Source organism: Terrapene carolina, unplaced genomic scaffold (genome assembly GCF_002925995.2).
Source record: "Terrapene carolina triunguis isolate 2854851 unplaced genomic scaffold, T_m_triunguis-2.0 Scaffold357, whole genome shotgun sequence".
Lineage (NCBI taxonomy): Eukaryota > Metazoa > Chordata > Testudines > Emydidae > Terrapene > Terrapene triunguis.
In genome coordinates, this window is record NW_020664708.1 from 161,051 (window position 1) to 182,034 (window position 20,984).

The 20,984-nt window shown below is 46.6% G+C and overlaps 1 protein-coding gene across 1 annotated transcript; it reads left to right on the top strand.

The window, feature by feature from the left end:
* The first annotated feature begins 9,702 nt into the window (after positions 1–9,702).
* On the top strand, positions 9,703–13,923 carry LOC112123600 (putative olfactory receptor 52P1). Its single transcript, XM_029912882.1, has 3 exons — positions 9,703–9,720; positions 10,158–10,242; positions 12,941–13,923. The coding sequence occupies exons 1-3, from the start codon at positions 9,703–9,705 to the stop codon at positions 13,921–13,923; spliced, it is 1,086 nt and encodes a 361-aa protein (XP_029768742.1).
* The last annotated feature ends 7,061 nt before the right edge of the window (positions 13,924–20,984 follow it).

Sequence of the window (20,984 nt, forward strand, 5' to 3'; positions counted from 1 at the left end):
TCACATTCCACCTTGATACCTGGCCCTTTCAGGAAATCTGCCACCATATGCCCTATGCTTTTCCCTGGACACCTGGGCAGGCGGGTCCCAGAAGAAAAGAGAAAAAAAATCAGGTGGAGTGTTAGAAATGCTAGTGACTATGTAAGATTCAGGCCTGTTTCTTCGTCTGAGATCGAATTTTGGGTCTTGTTTGCCCATTTGATTTTTGATACTATATATTCTGTGACAGACCCAGACCAGTGGGGTACAGGAGTCTGGTAGAGGGCAAATATACTGGTCACTGGATGAGTAGTTTTCTGTTCCCTGAGTGACCAGAGCAGGGGCTGCACTAGAGTAATCAGGAACCTGCTAGAACCGGTTAAGGCAGGCAGGCTAATTGGGACACCTGGAGCCAATTAAGAAGAAGCTGCTAGAATCAATTAAGGCAGGCTAATCAGGGCACCTGGGTTTTAAAAAGGAGCTCACTTCAGTTTGTGGTGGGAGTGTGAGGAACTGGGAGCAAGAGGCGCAAGGAGCTGAGAGTGAGAGGGTGTGCTGCTGGAGGACTGAGGAGCACAAGCGTTATCAGACACCAGGAGGAAGGTCCTGTGGTGAGAATAAGGAAGGTGTTTGGAGAAGGCCATGGGGAAGTAGCCCAGGGAGTTGTAGCTGTCATGCAGCTGTTATAGGAGGCACTATAGACAGCTGCAGTCCACAGGCCCCTGTGCTGGAACCCGGAGTAGAGGGTGGGCCCGGGTTCCCCCCAAACCTCCTAATTGACCTGGACTGCGGGTTCTCCCCAAAGGGGAAGGTCTCTGGGCTGTTCCCCAACCCACATGGTGAATCTTTGAGGCAAGAAAATCCGCCAATAAGCGCAGGACCCACCAAGATAGAGGAGGAACTTTGTCACACTGGTGTCAGGAGTGGGATCTTGGGGTGCACAGTGCAGAGGAAGAAGGAGGGTCATTTAAACAAAAAACAAAAAAAAGGGAGAGGGTTTATTTTTTTCACCACAATGGATGACGTAGTGTGGGCACTGATACAAGCTACGGTGGCCCAGCAGGAGGCTACCCTTGTCCAGGCAGCCACCCAACAGGAGGCAGTGCGGCTGCAGCAAGAGACTAATCGCCTGCTGATGGACCAGGCTGCTCAAGACCGAGCTATGTTGCGGGAACTGGTAAACCAGGTAAAGTCCCTTACAGAGCTGAATCGTGGCCATGATGGGACGCGGCTCATACGGGCCAGCCATTGGCTGCAGAAAATGACACGGGAGGATGATGTAGAGTCATACCTTCTGGCCTTTGAGAGGACAGCCCTACGGGAGGCCTGGCCTCGAGATCAGTGGTCTGGCATCCTTGCCCCATTCCTGTGTGGGGAGGCCCAGAAGGCCTACCATGATCTGCCTGAAGAGGCTGTGGCAGACTACCCCCAGCTGAAAGCAGAGATCCTGGCCAGATCTGGGATAACGACAGCAGTGCGGGCCCAGCAGTATCATGGTTGGAGGTACCAGGAAGACAAAACCCCGCGGTCCCAATTGTATGACCTCATCCATCTCGCATGAAAGTGGTTGCAAACAGAGTCCCGGAGTCCAGAAGAGATACTAGCAGTTCTGGTCATCGACCGATACATGAGGGGACTACCACCAGACCTTCGTGCCTGGGTAAGCCAGAAAGAACCCTCCACCTATGATGAGGTTGTCGCCCTGGTAGAGAGGTGAAGGACAGCGAGGGAGCCGACCCGACCAGTTAAGGAAGAGGCACCCCGGGTTAAACTAGCAGCACCAAGCCCTAAAGTCCGGATGACTGGGCCACCAGGAGGGCCCAGGTGGAAAAAGAGAGAGGTTGAAGGCCCATTAGAGGCCACAAAGAGTCCAAGCACTGAGGGAGAAGAGGATTGTGATGTTAGACTGCCCAAACCAAGAGACCAGGGAATGCCTAGGGCTCCATACAGATGTTATGCCTGTGGGGAGTGGGGACACATAGCTGCACAGTGTCCCAATGCTGAGGAGCCTATGCAGAGTAACCTGGGGAACTGGGCAGATCCATGCTCCCTAATCCACCTTGTGGGGGTCTCACTAACCCCACATATCTATACCAGACCAGTGAAACTAAATGGGGTAGGGACCATGGCACTGGTTGATTCGGGGAGTGCTATCACGCTTATCTCAGGGAAGTTCGTGAAGCGTAGTCAGCTGCTACAGCCTAAACATACGGGGATAACATGTGTCCATGGGACAGTTAGTTACTACCCCACCATCCCAGTAAAAATCGAGATCCAAGGGAACACTACTGAGGTAGCAGCAGGTGTAGTCCCTAAACTCCCATACCCGGTGCTCATAGGCAGGGACTTCCCAGGGTTTGGAAACTTACTCCCAGTAGGGGGATTGGAGAAAGATGGGGACCCTAAAATTGATGAGGCATCCACAGCAGACTGTCAACCCCCAATCTTCTCTGAAATATCCCCAGATTTGTTCTCCACTCCATGACAGGGTAGAAAGACAAAAAGGGAAAGAAGGGCAGCTAAGGCCTTGGGAACCCGAATACTGACCCAAAGCCAGAGGGTCGCTCTTGTAGGTAGGCGGACCCGCTCAGCTGAAAAGGAGGCCACGCAGGAGGGAGAAGCACCTGAGTCTGACCCCCACCCTAAAGTTTCTAAACCAGTAGAGGCAACAGAGACTGGGCCCCTAGATCTTGGGCAGATTAGCCCCAGGAGAGGAAATTTTGGACGGGACCAGGCAGAAGACTCAAGGTATGACAACATTAAGATGGAGGTGACTGAAATAGATGGGGTCCCCGTGGAAGGGAAAACCCAGGGACCAGGACCCTCTTTCATAATGAAGAAGGATCTCTTATACAGGGTTGCACCAGTACAGGGGCAGAAGGTACAGCAGATCCTAGTACCTCAAAAACACCGGAACGCTGTATTAAGTCTGGCTCATAGTCATCTTTTTGGGGGGCATTTGGGGGTAGAGAAGACCCTGGCACGAGTCCTACGACGGTTCTTCTGGCCCGGAGTACATAAAGAAGTGCGGAGGTACTGTGCCTCCTGCCCGGAGTGTCAGCTGCACAGTCCCCGTCCCCACTTGAGGGCACCTTTAGTACCCCTTCCCATCATAGAGGTCCCCTTCGAGCGAATAGCCATGGACCTAGTGGGACCCCTGGAGAAGACGGCTCGGGGCCACCAATATATACTTGTTGTTTTGGACTATGCTACTCGCTACTGAGAAGCCGTCCCCCTGTGGAACACGGCCTCTAAAACTATAACCAAAGAGCCGGTGGGGATCTTTGGCCGAATGGGGCTACCGAAGGAAATATTAACAGACCAACAAACCCCATTTATGTCGAAGCTAATGAAGGACCTCTGTACGCTGCTCCATATACATACTCTGAGAACTTCGGTCTACCATCCACAGACTGATGGGTTGGTAGAAAGGTTTAACCGAACCCTCAAGGCTATGATAAGGAAGGTGGTAAGTTGGGATGGGAAGGATTGGAACACCCTAGTACCCTACCTTATGTTCGCTATCCGGGAGGTACCACAGGCCTCAACTGGGTTTTCCCCCTTCGAGTTATTATACGTCACCCCCGTGGCATACTAGATATCGCCAAAGAGATCTGGGAAGATGAATCCAATGAGGGGAGAAATATAATAGATCATGTAATGCAGATGCGAGATTGGATAGCCCGGGTTACCCCTATTGTACGGGAACATTTGGAGAAGGCACAGGAGGCCCAGCGAACCCATTACAATCGCCAGGCAAAAGTGCGACAGTTCCAACCAGGGGATCGGGTTATGGTGTTGGTACCCACGGCAGAAAGCAAGCTTCTGGCCCATTGGCAGGGGCCCTATGAGGTGGTTGAACCCGTGGGGGAAGTAAACTACAAGGTGCGGCAGCCAGGACGCAGAAAACAAGAACAGATTTATCACGTTAACCTTCTGAAACTCTGGCATGCACAAGAGGCATGCACAACGGTCCAAAAAGACCTAACCCAGGAAAACAAGCCTTCCAAACAGGTGAGAGTATCTCCCGATTTAACACCAGACCAGAAGAATGAGGTGTCTGAGATGATCTTCCGGAACCAAGATGTGTTCTCGACAAAACCGGGTAGAACAACCGAGACATATCACCACATCGTCACGAACCCTGGGGCCAGAGTAACAATGAGGCCCTATCGGGTACCAGCGGCAAAAAGGGAGGAAATAAAAGCAGAAGTAAAAAAAAATGCTGGAGTTGGGGATCATCGAAGAATCCCACAGTCAGTGGTCCAGCCCAATCGTGCTGGTGCCCAAACCTGATGGCACCACAAGATTTTGCAATTACTTCCGGAGACTAAACGAAGTATCCCAGTTCGACGCGTACCCCATACCTCGCATAGATGAGCTAGTGGACCATCTAGGTAATGCCCGGTACTTGACTACCCTAGACTTGACAAAGGGGTACTGGCAGATTCCCCTTGCCAAAGGCACAAAGGAAAAGACTGAGTTCTCTACACCAGAGGGTCTTTTTCAATATACTGTCCTCCCTTTTGGACTACATGGGGCCCCAGCTACCTTCCAGTGCCTCATGGACAAGCTATTACGCCTGCATACAGTTATGCTGCTGCCTATTTGGACGATGTGGTCATTCATACCCCAGACTGGGAAACCCACCTGGAGAAGGTGGAGGCAGTCCTCGATACCTTCAGGCGAGCTGGCCTTACAGCTAACCCTGCCAAGTGCGCTGTAGGGTTTACAGAGGCCAAATATCTTGGCTACATTGTGGGAAAAGGTCTGGTAAAACCCCAAGTGAACGAGTTAGAGGCCATCCAAAATTGGCCCCGACCAAGTCGCAAGAAACAAGTCCGGGCGTGTGGTGGGGTATTACCGACGATTTATCCCCCACTTTGCCACAAGGGCAAGCCCCCTGCCAGACCTAGTGAAAGCCCGTGGACCTGATCTGGGTAGATGGTCTGACGCAGCAGAGGAAGCATTCACAGACCTACGGACTGCCCTCTGCGGTAACCCCGTACTGATAGCCCCTGATTTCACCAAGGAGTTTATCCTGCAGACGGATGCATCGGAAGTAGGGTTGGGGGCCGTTCTATCACAGATGGTTGGGGAGGAGGAACACCCAATTCTATACCGCAGTCGGAAACTCCTTCCAAGGGAACAAAAATATGCAGTGGTGGAGAGAGAATGCCTCGCTGTAAAATGGGCCATGGAAACATTGCGCTGGAACCCGGAGTAGAGGGCGGGCCCGGGTTCCCCCCAAACCTCCCAATTGACCTGGACTGTGGGTTCTCCCAGAGGGGAAGGTCTCTGGGCTGTTCCCCAACCCACATGGTGAATCTCTGAGGCAAGAAAATCCACCAATAAGCTCAGGGCCCACCAAGATAGAGGAGGAACTTTGTCACACTTCTTATATCTTATGCCAATGCATGTGAAAAAAGGAGAAAGACAGTGTGTGTGTTGTTTCTGCCTGGCCAGATGGATTTGTTGATATAATGGAACAATTAAGATAATTATGCCTACCAAGGAGGGGGGAGGTCGGGACATTGGGAAACAAGACTCTCTGGCATCAAGCTGGGAAGGGGAAATACAGGTAAAGGCTCTGTGACATCAGAGCTGAGAAGGGACACTGGGAAACAAGGTTCTGCAGTGTCAGATTTATGAATCAGGTGAGAGGGTGAAGAGAAAGCCCACTAACGCCCGATGTCTGCTGTTTGTACTTGGGTGGCTTAGATAAGCTCTCAGGTAGCTCAGTTTGGGTGTGTGGCACCATCTGCTGTTGTTTTGGGTGATAACAGGGCCTGGAGAGGCTGAATCGCCAGCAAAGTGGTGTGAACAAGGGCCAGCCCTGCTGGGTGATTAGAGGGGTGCAGCGATTCCCACGGCTCCCAGACTGCACCCCGGGGGTGACAACCCATCAAACTCATACTGTCCAGAGCCCAAATTAGGCCCCCAGGCACCTGTTACCCAAGCATGGGGGAGGGACTGTAGACCGAACAAAAGATCCAGATATAGCAGTTGTTTGATTCCTTTACCACTGTGTTCTCGACCCAGCAGGGCATACCTACTGAAAATAGCACCACCAGGGCAAAACCTCAGGCAAACTCCGTGGCTGTATCTCCCATAAAATGTGGGATACCTTATAAAATGAAATCCAGGTAATTTTGGCCCTGGGAGTGGGGAATCGTAGAGTGAGTGGAGAAAAGCCATGATACCATTTCTGATGCAAGACAGAAAAAACCATTTTTGCATCGATTTTGGAAAGATCAACACAGTATTGAAATGTGATGCTTATTGATGCAGAGAGCAGATGAGCTGTTAGAACAGTTCAGAGCTGATAGATATATCTCCCCTTTAGACCTCACAAAGGGATACTGGGAAGCACCTTTGATGTCAGATTCCTGAGAGAAGAAAGCCTTTTCCATGCCCTTCGGCTTGCATCAATTCAAGATCCTCTCATTTGGCCTCTAGAGGGTGGCAATGAATTTCAGAGGCTAGTGGACTGGATATTACAACTGCCTGGGTGATATACAGTGGTACGCTGCTATGATCAATTGAAAACAGACTTTGGTCCAATATCTTGTGGCAGCATTCCCACACATAGTGCAAATGGCAGTGCATTAAGGAGCTATCGTAATTGCTAGGCTGAAATGTCTGCAAGACTCAGTTTGCCCTGACCATGTGAGCCCCTGTTATCAGCAAATTATTTCTTCACTCCCAGGGGAAGCTCTCAGGCTGAAGTTCTCCAAGGTCTATTTTTTTACCCTTCCCACTGCTCATGGAGCTGAGGGAATTGTTTGGGAGTCCTGGCCAATCTGAGCATCTCCAGGGACTGTACAGGGAAATGATAAAGGTCGCTGCCCAGCACGCTGAGTGTCAGACATGTGACTTTCATACACTGATTCTCAGGGCTCTGCCTTCCTGCCGCTGTACGTTTATTTCCTCTCTCTGCTGAGCAGGATTTTGGTGAGTTGCCTCTTTCTGCATTAAAGTTTGTGGTAAAGGCTCAGGAAGTGTTCAAGGATTCAAGTTAAGAACCATCTGGGCGGGAATTCACCAGGACAGTGACTTGAACTGTTTAGTATTATGAGAAACAACAAGGTATTTACCTGGTAAAATTGGAACTACAAATGTATTGGAAATAGTTTAGACAAATATTTGTTTTTAAGATCAGTTTCTTGTCTCTTACTGTGTCCTTCCAGCTGTTTTAGTCGTTTTCTTTCTTGGAAAAAGCAACAGAGAGTCCTGTGGCACCTTTAAGACTAACAGATGTATTGGAGCATAAGCATAAGCTTTCGTGGGTGAATGCCCATTTTGTCGGATGCTGTAGTTTTTTTCTGATTCGCTCAAGTTTTCCAATTCAGCAACTTTACTGCCCTTTTAGGAAGTTCAGCCAAAGCCTTTGCAGTGGGTATCTGTGTTACCAGAGGGTTCACCACAAGAATGGGTCACACACTGGCCAGATTCTGCTCTCACATTCTGCCTTCAGTGGGTCAGTCCAAATTGACACTGGCCTCCCTTAAAGCAAAATCAGGACCCACGTGTTTCGGAATCCACATCTCAGAATGCCACATAAACTGGGGGAGGAGGGTGTGTGCCTTCAGACTCTTTCTGCGCCCTAACAGAATAGCACTCTTTGTAGCAGGACCAGTGTCTGTAATTTCCGCAGCTCAGAGCCAAAAGATAAACAGGTTAAAGAGTGAAATTTTGGCCCATTGAGATGACTCTAAATTCACATGTAGGGACTTAAACAAATGGTCTGATTTACAGCAACCAGGATCCTCCACTGACTTCAACTGGAGGCGTCCTGTGGCCTCTAAGGACAGGTGAGCTCATTTGGACCAAAGAAGAACTGACAGGAGAGTTGCTCAAATCCCAAACCCACAGGCTTAGAGGTTCAGAACAATTAGAAGAACAATTCTTTCGGGGGGGGAGGGTCTGCTCTTTCCTTACCCCTGCATCTCTGATTCTGGAGAGAATGAGAAGACGCAAAAGGTAGTAAAAAGAAAAGCATGTTTCTGGCTCAGAGGAAACCAGGCAGGGTTGGTAATCTCACTGGGGGAGATCCAGGTCTGTGTGTGCATATGGGGGGATGGGGATGTGCAGTATCCAGATCACAGTGTCACTGTAGCAGATTGTCTCTGACACCACCCCACATCTGGATCATCCTTCCTCCTGTTAGAAACCCCACTAATGCCTCATAGTAACATCAGCAATTGCTAACATGGAAAAGCAGCTTCAGGAAGGGGTGTCTGGGTTTCTAACTGCCTGCAATACGTTAATGCTTTTTGTCATTTTGAAGAGGAGTTGCTCACACTGGCTCCTTTTCATCTTCCTGTCCATTCTCCCTCCTACTATGGCCGTACCTCTCTCCTTCCCTGCATGGGCTGAGCTGCTGCTGGGGTTTCTTTTGCCCCCAGAAAGGCTGTTGCAGCCGATCTCCCCCTTTTCCCCGGTGCAGGCAGACACTGAGTTTAACCTAGGCAGAGGAGATATTCCTGTGAGCCGTTGTGGGGTCTGACACCTGGTTTTGGTCTTGAGTGAGGGGTATCACTGTGTGACAGGGCAGAAAGTTGTGGGGGTGGGGGGCCTACATGGACAAGTGGCCAGCACTGGGGGTTCTGGGGCATGGAGTCAGGGGTACATGGGCAGGTAGAGAGCACTGATGGTTATGGGGGCAAGAAGCAGAGTTTACATGGTCAGACAGGCAGTGCTGGGGTTTGTGGGGGCAGGGCAGGACATTTCTTTGTCTGGAGTGTGTTTTGGGGGTGGGTGTCAGAGTCTCTTTGTCTTGCCAAACCACAGAACTGCAGCCTGGGTGTCAGAAAGTTTACTCAGTTTTATCTCCAATGGTGGTTGTTGAATGTTAATTACGTAACTTCAATTCATGTTCCCTCCAGTGAAATGCCTGATATTTGCTCCTCAGTTGGCTCAATCTCCCATCATACTCTGACCCTCCTATCTGTACTCTCCTTCCTCATCCCAGATTGTCCTAATTCCAACAGCACGCTGGTCACCACTGTCTTCTCCATGCTCCCCAGTCATCCCTGCCCCCCCAACCTCTGAGCCACCCCATACTCCCCACAATTCTTCCCCTGCAGGGGGTGAGGTGCCTCCAAATACACCCGGTCCCTTGACTGAGGGTTATCAGTGACTGTGTCTCACTGGTGAGAAATCTCACGAGTGGTAAATTCCAAGGTAGGCACCTGTGGAGCTTCTCTTGTTACACCCACACTCACTGCAGGGTGCTTCAAGAACTGCTACACAGGAACAACTTGCCATTTAAGAAGTATGCATATTACATAATGAGAGTGGAACTATGGGAAATGTGAGGGCCTAGATAAATACAACTACCATGTGCAGGAACCCCCACGTAGCTGACCGAAAGCATGCACCACTTGGACAGAGACGGTAAAGAAAGGATGCTCTGGGACCATTTGCCAACCACCCCTCTTAGTCATTAATAGCAAGGGTTGTACATTTATTCCACAATGCAGAGATTTCATGGCTCAAGTCATTATTTTTGTCACCTAAAACATTCATCCATACAGTGCTTCACGGGATCCCTCAGGCTCATGAAATACACAACCAGTGTAACCCTTCCAAGGCATCACAGTCTCATGAGAATTTCTCCGCATGTGGCTATATTTAACATGGTCACAAATAGAAAAAATACCTTCAGTAATTTCAGGCACTAACTTGCAGGCAAAATGCCATCAGCTGACCCATAGGGACATGTTCGTAGATTCCAAGGTGAGAAGGGACTATTGTGATCTTCTTGTCTGTATAACACAGGCCTGAGAATTTCCCCAAAATTATTCTTAGAGCAGGCCTTTTAGAGAAACATCCAAATTAGATTTAAACTTCCTCAGTGATGAAGAATCCTCTGAGACCCTTGGTAAATTGTTCCAGTGGTTAATTACTCTCACTGTTAATAAATGTGCCTTATTTCCAGTCAGAATTTCTTTAAGTTCAACTTCCAGCCATTGGATCATGTTACACCTCCGTATGTTAGGCTGAAAAGCCTATTATTAAATATTTGTAGCCATCCTGGTACTTGCAGACTGTTATCAAATCACCCCGAAACCATCTTTGTTGCACTAAATAGATTGAGATCTTTGAGTCTATCAGTATAAGGCAGATTTACTAATCTTTTACTAATTCTTGTGATTCTTCCCTGAATCCTCTAGAATGTATCAACATCCATCATTAAAAGTGGACACCAGAACTGGATGGAGGGTTCCAGCAGCAGTCACTCCAGTGCCAAAGAGAGAGGTAAAATACATTTGGTCCCTCACCTTGATATCCCCCTGTTTACCATCCCAGGATCATATTGGCTGTTTTGGCCACAGGGTCACACTGGGAGCTCATGTTTAGCTAATTATCCGTTCTCACCCCAAAATCTTCTTCAGAATCATTGTGTTGCCCAAGATAGTCCCCCATCGTGTTAGTGTCACCTACATTCTTTGTTCCTAGATTTATATATCGACATAGCTATATTAGAACATGTATTGTTTGCTTCTTACCATCCTCCAATTTTTTTGTCATTGTCAAATCTCATCAATATTCAGGCATGAGAAGGTTAAGCAGATGAAAGTCTCTGCTTACACTTCTCAGTTAACACCTGTAACTTATGTCTCAGGTGAAGCTGGGTGCCTGCAAGAAAGTGTCTCACCAAAAGACACAAGGAAAGTAACACGTGTGCAGACCTGTAGCCCTAAATACCCAGACCTTTGTGCTCTTCATGTCCATTCTGTTGAGCACGAGGTCATAGCCCAGCAGGATAATGTCTGTTTCCATAGTGGAAACTTGGCTCCTCTCCAACATAGAAATGGTCTTGTGAATCAGACCTATGGTCAGTCAAGTCCAGTTTCTTCTCTCTGACAGTGACAGCCCCAGGTGCTGCAGAAGAAGGTGTAAAACACCCAGTAGTAGGTAGATGGGGTTGGATGACTTGACCATCAAGAGGCTGTGACCTAAATGCCTAACAACTAAAGACTGGCTTGTGCTCTGAAACACATGTGTGTATAGGCTTTCCAAAATATTTGTTTAGGTCTAACTATTGTCACTGGAAAGTCTCACTATCCATGGAAATGTCCAAACTCTTCGTGATTCTTGCTTATCTGATGGCCTCAACTACCTCTTGTGGTAAGGAGTTCCTCAGTCTGTTTAGGCATTGAGTGAAGAAAGCATTCTTTATTTAAAGATTTTGATTTTGCCACATTTCAGTTTAATTGAATGTCCACTTGATCTTGTTTTATGAGACAGGGAGAACAGTCTCGATCAGATCTCTATGGGTCAGTATTTTATAGACTTTTCTCATGTCCCCTATTATTCATCTCCTTCGTAAGGCAACAATCTCAGTCTTTACAACCTCTCTCCGTAGGACAGTTTCCCCTTGCCCTTGATCATTCTCGTTGCCCTTCCCAGAACCCCCCTATTTCTGCAATATCCTGTGTGAGAAGGATGCACAGTCCTGTACGGGGAGATTTTAGCAAACCAGTAAAGTGCCTGAAACCACTATGGCTTATTGCTAAAAGCGGCCTAGTCAGCAGTCTTAGCTTGACCAAGGCAGGAGGGGAGGAGGTTTTGGGTGCCACAGAAAGGGCAGCTTGACCCCTATCCTTCCTGATAAGAATTGTGTTGAAGTTGCTGATACATGCATTTTAGAAGAGCAGGATGTGCCCCAGGAATGTCTATTGGGGCCTCAAGGCTGCAAACTTTGGAAAAAGACACACCTCGTTAATCAATAATCAGAAGGAAGCTCTTGCTTGACCATGGAAACTGCTTACTTAACAAGTTTTCTTTAAGGGACATGTCATTCTATTATTAATGCATAAATAAGGGGGAAATGTTTGTGGTAGTTGGATTCGTTTGGACTCTCCCTCTGGATACATCTTGCGGTCCCCACCGGCAGACGGAAAATTTGGCCACCGGATAGGGTGACTAGGCAGCAAATGTGAAAAATCGGGACAGGGGGTGGGGGGTAATAGGAGCCTATATAAGAAAAAGCCTCCAAAATTGGGAGTGTCCCTATAAAATTGGGACATCCGGTCACCTTACCATCGGAAGCCTGCCACTGTGTCACTCGAGAGCCACACTCATCTTTGGTAGTTATCAAGGGTTGGGGGTGTTTTACTAACCTATTGCGGACGTGTGTAAGTGCTTGAAACTAAGGGTGTGTCTTCACTACCGGCCGGATCGGCAGGCAGCGATAGATCCAGCAGGGATCGATTGATCACATCTAGTCTAGGTGCAATCAATCTATCCCCGAGCGCTCTTCCATCAACTGCTGTACTCCAGCTTGGTGAGAGGCGCGGGCAGAGTCAACGGGGGAGGCGGCAGCAGTTGACTCACCGTAGTGAAGACACCACTGTAAGTCGATCTAAGTATGTCTACTTCAGCTACGTTACTCAGGTAGCTGAAGTTGCATAACTTAGATCGATCCTCCCCGCTAGTGTAGACCAGGCCTAAGTCAAGTTTAACTTTAAGTGAAAGCACCCTTGTGTTGTCCTGTTTGTGCCAGCCATCTATCGGTCGGACGGCCGTGTCTCCCATGATTTATTTCCTGACACCTCCTCGCACAGAGTAAAAGTTACCAAGAGCTTTGGGTTGAAAGAACCCGGGGTAACAGTACGACACAGAGGAGTCCAGAGGAGGGTGAAACTTGACTGGCTGATCTCATGGCATTGTATTTTCTATATGGTTTCCCAATTCCACTCCTCCTGGATCCAACGCTTTGCTGAGTTTCTCTCCATGCTTGCACTAAGAGCAGGGTTTCACAAGGCTTAATTTGCTCCATCTGAGGACTTCTCTAGACTTAAGTATAACCAAAATAATCTTGTGACATCTATAAATGTTGGCACCTCACTTCTCGCCACCCTTTCTTGATGGTTAATAACTATAACATATTTACCCTAGTATTTCTTATAAAGTGTGTAACCCCCCTCGCTCTGCTTCTCTCTCTTCACAGGAAGTTTGAACATTTCTGAGCTCGATCGACACACTGAGAACTTCATGGCAGCTTTCAACCTCACCCTCTCTGACCCTTCAATATTCATCCTAATGGGCATCCCTGGCCTGGAAGCTGCCCATGTCTGGATTTCCATCCCTTTTGCAATGTTCTACCTTTTCGGCCTGTTGGAAAATTTAATGCTTCTGTTTGTTGTAAGCAAAGAGCAGACCCTGCACAAGCCGATGTACCTGCTGCTCTGCATGCTGGGACTCACAGAGATCACCAGCTCTACTTCCGTTGTGCCAAAAGCACTGTGCATATTTTGGTTCAATTTGAAAACCATTACTGTGCGTGGCTGCCTCACCCAGTCGTTCTTCCTTCCCATGTTTACTGTTATGCACTCAACCATCCTCATGACAATGGCCTTCGATCGCTACGTTGCCATATGTAACCCTCTGAGATATGCCACCATCCTCACCAAAGGACGAGTAGCTTTGCTAGGGCTTTTAGGTTTGATCAAATCCATTCTCTTCATTCTGCCTCTGCCCTTGCTCCTGACCAGGCTGCCATTCTGTGCAAACCGCATTATCCCCCACACACATTGCGAACCTATAGCTGTGGCAAAGATCTCATGTGGGGACATCACAGTGAACAGCATATATGGCTTGGTGATACTATTTCTAGTCATCGGTTTAGACCTGCCGCTCATTGCCCTGTCTTATGGTCTGATCATCAAGGCCGTCCTCAGAATCTCCTCCAACAAAGCCCACCAGAAAGCCCTCAACACCTGCACAGCCCACATCTGTGTGATGCTGACGTATTATACTCCCAGTCTCTTCTACCACCTAACACAACGTTTTGTTCAGGACATTCCTCTGCACGTCCACATCATCTTTGCTGACCTCTATCTCCTCATCCCCCCCGTGCTCAACCCTATCATTTATGGGGTCAAAACCAAAGAGCTTCGTGAGAAATTGCGCAAATACACCTGCAGATGGTGATCGCCGGGGCCACTGATTTTAAACCATTGTGACAAGAGGGCAAACGCTATTTCCTCATTGATCAGGAGTGCACTGCCCCAGTTTTGCTGAGCTCAACATTGTGGAAGTTCAGTCTGAGAAGTTCCTCACACCTAACGTCTTATCACGCTATGATCAAGTGCTGCTTTCTTTCCTTTGCTGAGTTCCCTCTATCTGACTATCACCTGACTTCTTTCATTCTCACCCATCGGCACCCAACCCCCACACACCCAACCCCCACACACCCTGTCACTCGGCCTTTCCATGGCTCTGACACTACCAGGTAGTTTTCCCTTAGTCCCTGTGTGAACAAGGTTCTTTATCAGTTTGATGAACAGAAGCTGCAATTTGAAGAGAAAAGTAAGAAACTAAAATGCTCAACTTCTTTATCAATTTTACAATTATCCGGTGAATGAAATCTACCTGATTTTCTTTACTTCTAATCCTTCAGGAAACCTGTAGGATAAACCAAATAAGGGTAACTGTAACAAACTAATTCAACACAAAATGTGGACATTGACAACCATCACTGAATGGAATTAGAAATAAATAGTATAATTATGCTATTGTTGTTTTTTCATTACAAATGATTTGGGCTACTTTGGGGCTATTTTTAACACTGCCTTTTGCCATTTTTGGTTTGAATCACCTGCCATCCATCAATCGGGATGCGAGCACCGGTACTGGGGTTTTGATTTTGACTTAATTGTTATCTCATAGATGTGTTGCTAATGTGAACAAAATTCTGCTTAGGCTTGTAGTCAAATCTGTAGTAGGTGTGTAACAAAAGCTTTCATTTGTTATTTTATGTATAGAGAAATGTGTTAATAAAAATAACTTTGTTTCAAGAAATAGATCGAGCTACATAGAAGTGGTACTAGAACACCTCGACACGAAACACATTCCTCAATGAGAACAAGAACACTCTGTTCCATCTTGCGGATCATGAAAGAACTGTGTGATCTATTGACAGTAACAACATTTAGAACTGAAGGGTTGGTAGAGCAATTTCACAGAACTTTCATGGTGACATTAAAGAAGTTTGTAGCCTAAAATTTCAAATGCTAGGACCAACTCTTCCCCCACCTCATTTTTGCTTCAGTAATGTGCTCTCTTTGAACTGCTGCCTGGGAATCAGCCTCAAGTCTTTCTAGACTTGCTTGGAGAAACATGGAAGAGCATAATCCAATACATTCTTCAAATAAGAAATGGCCTCAAGACTTTGTGGGAGTTTGCTAGAAGTATTTTGCTAAATGCACAACAGGTACACTAGAAGGCCTATAATAAAGTGGCCCAGCTGCAAGTGTTCAGACTAGGTGATTGAGTGTCATGGTTACTACCAAGTTTGCTGTTCATATGAATGGTTCAATGGCAGGGACCCTTGGAGGTAGCGAAGCATGTGGGCCCCGTCTACTATGAGGTCCGGCACACAGAGAAAAAAAAGGAAACTCAGATGAGAACATAAGAACATCCATATTTCATTAGACCAATGCTCCATCTAGTCCAGTATCCCTGTTTTCTGACAGAGATCAATCCCAGGTGCTTCAGAGGGAAAGTACAGAACAGGGCCATTATAAAGGGATCCATTTCCTGTCATCCGGTACCTTCAAATGGCAGTCAGAGGCTAGGATACCAAAAACATGGGGTTGTGTCCCTGAACATTTTGGCTAAAACCGGCTGCTTATTAATTTCCTTGGGTGACCCCTGGTTCTTGTGTTAAGTGAAGGAGTAAACAAGACTTCTGAATTTACTTTCTCCACACCAGTCATAATTTATAAGATCTCTATCATATCCCCTTTTTGAAAGTGGAATAGTCCCAGTCTTTTTAATCTCTCCTCAGACGACAGCTGTTCCATACTCCTATTCATTTTTGTTGCCCTTCTCTGTACCTTTTCCATTTCAAATATGTCTTTTTTGAGATGGGGAGACCAGAACTGCATTCAGTATTTATCATATGGGATTTACATAGTGGCATTATTGTATGTTCTCTCTTCATATCTGTCACTTTCCTAGTGTTTCCCAGAATTCTATTAGGTTTTCTGACTGCTGTGGTACATTGAGCAGATATTTTCAGAGAACAATCTATGATGACCTCTAGATCTCTTTCTTGAGTGTTAAGAGCTAATTTAGACCCCATCATTTGGTATGTATATTTGGAATCATGTTTTCGAATGTGGTTTACTGCTATCATTTGAATCTTTTAAAAACCTAAAAGGGGATCCTCCTCATACTCTCAATGTGACACTGAACCCCGTATTCTTCATACTTGCATGACTATGAACCTAAAACCATAAGAACATAAGAGGGGCCATACTGGGTCAGACCTAAGGTCCATATAGCCCAGTATCCTGTCTTCCGACAGTGGCCAGTGCCAGGCGCGCCAGAGGGAATGAACAGACAGGTTATCATCAATTGATCCATTTCCTGTCGCTCATTCCCGGCTTCTGGCAAACAGAGGCTAGGGACCCATCCTGGCTACTAGCCATTGATGCACCTCTCCTCCAGGAATTTATCTGGTTCTTTTTTGAACCCTGTTATAGTCTTGACCTTCACAACATCTGCTGGCAAGGAGTTCCACAGGTTTTATACCTGCTGCCTATTAATTTTATTTGGTGACCCCTAGTTCTTGTGTTATGAGAAGTAGTACATAACTACTTTCTCTACACCAGGCGTGATTTTATGACTTCAATCATATCTCCCCTTAGCCGTCCCTTTTCCAAGCTGAAAAGCCCCAGTCTTATTAATCTCTCCTCATTTTGTACAAGATATGTCTTGTCAGGTGTTATCTGAAAAGTTATGATTTGCTGAAAATGATTATCCTGTTTGTGTGCATGTGTCATTTTTATATGATGTGTTGAATATTGACTGTGTGCCTGTATTTCAAATGTAGTTACATCTTAGTGACACGCATTAAGCAAAATGCTTCCAGTCTAGACAGCTGATGGTGAAGAACCTATTCAGGGTAATGCATCATTAGGGGAAACAATAGGCCTCAGGAGAAGCTTATCTCCCACCTCCTGAGTCTTCCTGAGAATACTCCAAACAGTTGTTGGATAATGGCTGCTTTGACCCAAGAGTGCATGGAAGGGCATGTGACCAGACCACATGACACCAAACTCCATTTTGTATACCTGTATTTTCCCACAAAGTGACCTGGGAACTCTTTTTGGAATGAAGGATTCCTGCCATATGTTAAATCTATATCAGATGGGGTGTGACTGCATGTAGTGGTCTCACTCCTCACACAAAAGAACTGGAAACATCCGAGGAACAAAGACTGAACTGGAGGAAATGCTGGTCCCAGGCCAAAAGGATTTCTAACTTGTGTATGGGAACCTCATGGAATGCTTCTTGTATCACCAGCCAGGGTGAGAATTTGCTGATTCATAGTCAATCTATCTAATACCTCAGGCTTAGTTGGCAGTTCTGTTTATTTGTTATGCAACCTGCTTTGAACTCTTTGCTATCACTTATAATCATCTCAAATATATATTTCTGTAGTTAAATTTCCTTTTTGATTTATCTAAACCACTGTGCCTTTGAGTGAAGTTTCTGGGGAAAATCTCAGCTTGTTTAACACAGGCTGTTGCATAGCCTTCTCATATCGAGCGGAGGGCAAAATGTACCAATTAGTTTACAATGTACAGACCCCTCCAGCGTGCAACACAGTATTATGGGTTCATACTCCAGTAGGCGGGGTGAACCTGGAGAGGCCAGAAATTGGCTGATGTCCTCCGTTTGTTCTTGGGTTGCTTAGGTAAGCTCTCCAGTAGCTCTATTTGGGTGTGTAGTGCCATCTATCATTGTGTTGGGTGACAACAGGGCCTGAAAAGATACAATCACCAGCAAAGCAGTGTGAAAAAAGGCCAGCCCAGCTGGGTGGTTAGAGGGGCGCATCAGTTCCCACGGCTCCCAGACTGCACTGCAGGGGTGCTCTCATACCCTCCGGAGCCCAAACTAGTTCCCCCTGCACCTGTGACACAAGCATGGGGCAGGAACTGCAGCCTAAATAAAAAAATCCACATGTTCCAGTTATTTGATTTCTTTACCACTGTGTTCTCACCCACCTAAAATACCACCATCCTGAAATGGCTCCAGGGCATAAGTTCAGGGAACCTCCATAGCTGTTCTGTCATAAAATGTGGGATACCATGTGAGATGAAATCCATGGCTTTTTGGTCCTGGAACTGGTGAAGGAATCACACAGTGAGTGGCGAAGTCCCTTTCTGTTAGTTCTAACCCACAATAGCATAACCCATTTCTGCATCGGTTTCCCAATGATCAACACAGTATTGAAATTTGATGCCTATCTAATTCAGAGAGTAGATGAAATATTAGAATAGTTTTGAGCTGCCAGATATATATCGACTTTAGGTCTCACAAAGGGATATTGGTAAGTACCTTTGATGCCAGATTCCTTCATGAAGAAAGCCTTTTCCACACAGTTGACTTGCATCGGTTCATGATCAAGTCATTTGGCCTCCAATGAATTTCAATGAAATGCAATGAATTTCAGAGGCTGATGGACTGGATATTACAACTTCATGGGGGATATGCAGTGGTTCATTGCTATAATTAATTGAAAATAATGTTTGGTTCCGTGTCTTGTGGCAGCATTCCCACACACAGTGCAGATGGCAGTATACTACATGTCAGAAAAAAAATCCAGCATCAATTGCTAGACTGAACAGTCTGCAAGACGGAATTTGCCCTGACAAACTGAGCCCTTGGTATCCGCAAATTATTTCTTCATTCCCAGGGGAAACTCTCAATCTGTAATTCTCCAGGGTCTATTTTCTGCTCCTCCCGCTGCTCGTGGAGCCAAGGGAATTGTCTGGGAGTCCTGGCCAACCAGAGAGTCCGCAGGGACTGTACAGGGGAATCATAAAGGTCACTGTCCAGCAGAGACAGTTTCAGACATTCAAGATTCGTCTGCTGATTCCCAGGGCTCTGCGTTCCTGTTGTGGTAAGGAGATTTCCAGTCTCTGCTGAGCAGTATTTTGATGACATGATTGTTTCTGCATTCAGGTTATATTAAGGGGACAAGAAGGGTTCCAGGGTTCAAGTCAACAACGATCTGGATAGCAATGCACCAGCACAACAACTTGAAGTGTTTAGTATGGTCAGAATCACCAAGGATTTTCCTGGTAAACCTGTTACGACAAATGTTTTGGAAATAGTTTAGGCAAAGATTACTGTGTCCTTCTCTCTGTGTTAGTAGCTTCCTTTTTTGGGTTGTGTGTTTTTTCCTCTCGTTCGTTCAACTCTTCCAGTTCAGCAACTTGACTGCACTATTCGGAAGTGCAGGCAAACCTCTGCAGCTATCTGTGTTCACAACAAGAATGGGCCACACCCTGGCCAAATTCTGCTCTTACATTTTGCGTTCAGTAGCTCACTCCAGATTGACGCTGACCTCCCTGAGAGCTAAATCAGGGCCCATGTGTTTTACAATCCCCATCTTCCATGTCTGCTCTCAGAATGCCACATGTACTTTGGGTTTCCTTCACAATCTTTCAGCACCCTAATGGACTAGTGCTTTCTGTAGCAGGACCCAAAGCTCTGATTTTCACAGCTCAAAGCTGAAATTTAAACACTAAGGGTGAATCTCTTCCCATTGAGTTCAAGGGAAAAACTTCTAACACGGTCAGGATATCACCTTAAATCCACATGTAGGGATTTAAATAAAGGGCTCGATTTACACCAGCCATGAGACTCCAGTGATTTCAACTGGAGTTGTCCTGGGGCGTCTAAGGACGGGTGAGCTCTTTTGGACCAAAGAAGAACTGACAGGAGAGTTGCTGAAATCTCAAACTCACAGGCTTAAAGCTTGAAAACAATTGGGATTATAATATTTTTATTGGGGGGAAGAGGGATCTGCTCTCTTTGTGCCCCTACATCTCTGGTTCTGGAGAGGATGAAAAGCACCGAAAAAGCAGTGAAAATATAAGCATGTTTCTGTCTTAGAGGCAGTGTTGGAAATATCATTGGGATAGCTCAAGGAATGCACAGTGTGTGTGTGTGTGTGTGTGTGTGTGTGTGTGTGTGTGTGTGTGCACGTGCGGGGGGGAGAGGGACGGGAGAGTGACACGCAGTATCCAGCTCTGACTGCACACAGTTCTGAACTTTGTGAAATAGGGAATGGACATCTTGCTTAATGCGGAGATGAAAGAGGCATAACGAGGCCTCCTGGGTCAGGGTGCGTGTGAGTATCTCAGATTGTAACATAACATGGACCACACTCTTGCAGATTGATTCTGACACCTTTCCCATCCCTCCTCCGTGAGCAGCCCCACTACAATTTTGTGGAAACATCAGCAATTGCCAGCATGAAAAGCAGCCTCTGAAAGGTATGTCTGGTTTTCTAATGGGCTGCAATACATTAAATCTTTGTGTCGTTTTGAGGAAGAGTTACTCACGCTGGCTCAGTTTAGTCTACACATCCTCTCTCCCTCCTGCAGGCAAGTGTGGGACATACCAGGGCCTAGATAAATACAGCTGTCATGTGCAGGAACCACTGGTTGCTGACTGAAACAGTAGGTCACTTGGGCACAGACGTTAAACCCAAGATGTTCTGCGAACACTTACTAGCCAGTTCTGTTAGTCATTTATTGGGAGGGTTGTACATACATTCTGCTGTGCAGAGATATTATGTAGTCAAATCATTATTTTTCTCACCTAAATGTTCATCCATGCAGTGCCTCATGGGACCCCTCAGACTCGTGAAATACACACCTGGTGTGACATTTCCAAGGCATCATAGTCACATGAGACTTTCTCCTCATACGACAAAATTCAACACAGTCATGAATAGAAAAAATGCCTTCAGTAAGCTCAGACATAAGCCTGCAGGCACCATTGTGATCATCTCGTCTGTACAGAACAGGCCTGTAAAACATAGCCCCTAAGAATTTCCCCAAAATTATTCCTAGAGCAGATCTTTTAGAGAAACATCCAACCTTGTTTTAAAAACTCTCATTGAGGAAGAATCCACCAAGACCCTTGGTAAATTGTTCCAATGGTTAATTACTCTCACCGATAAAAAA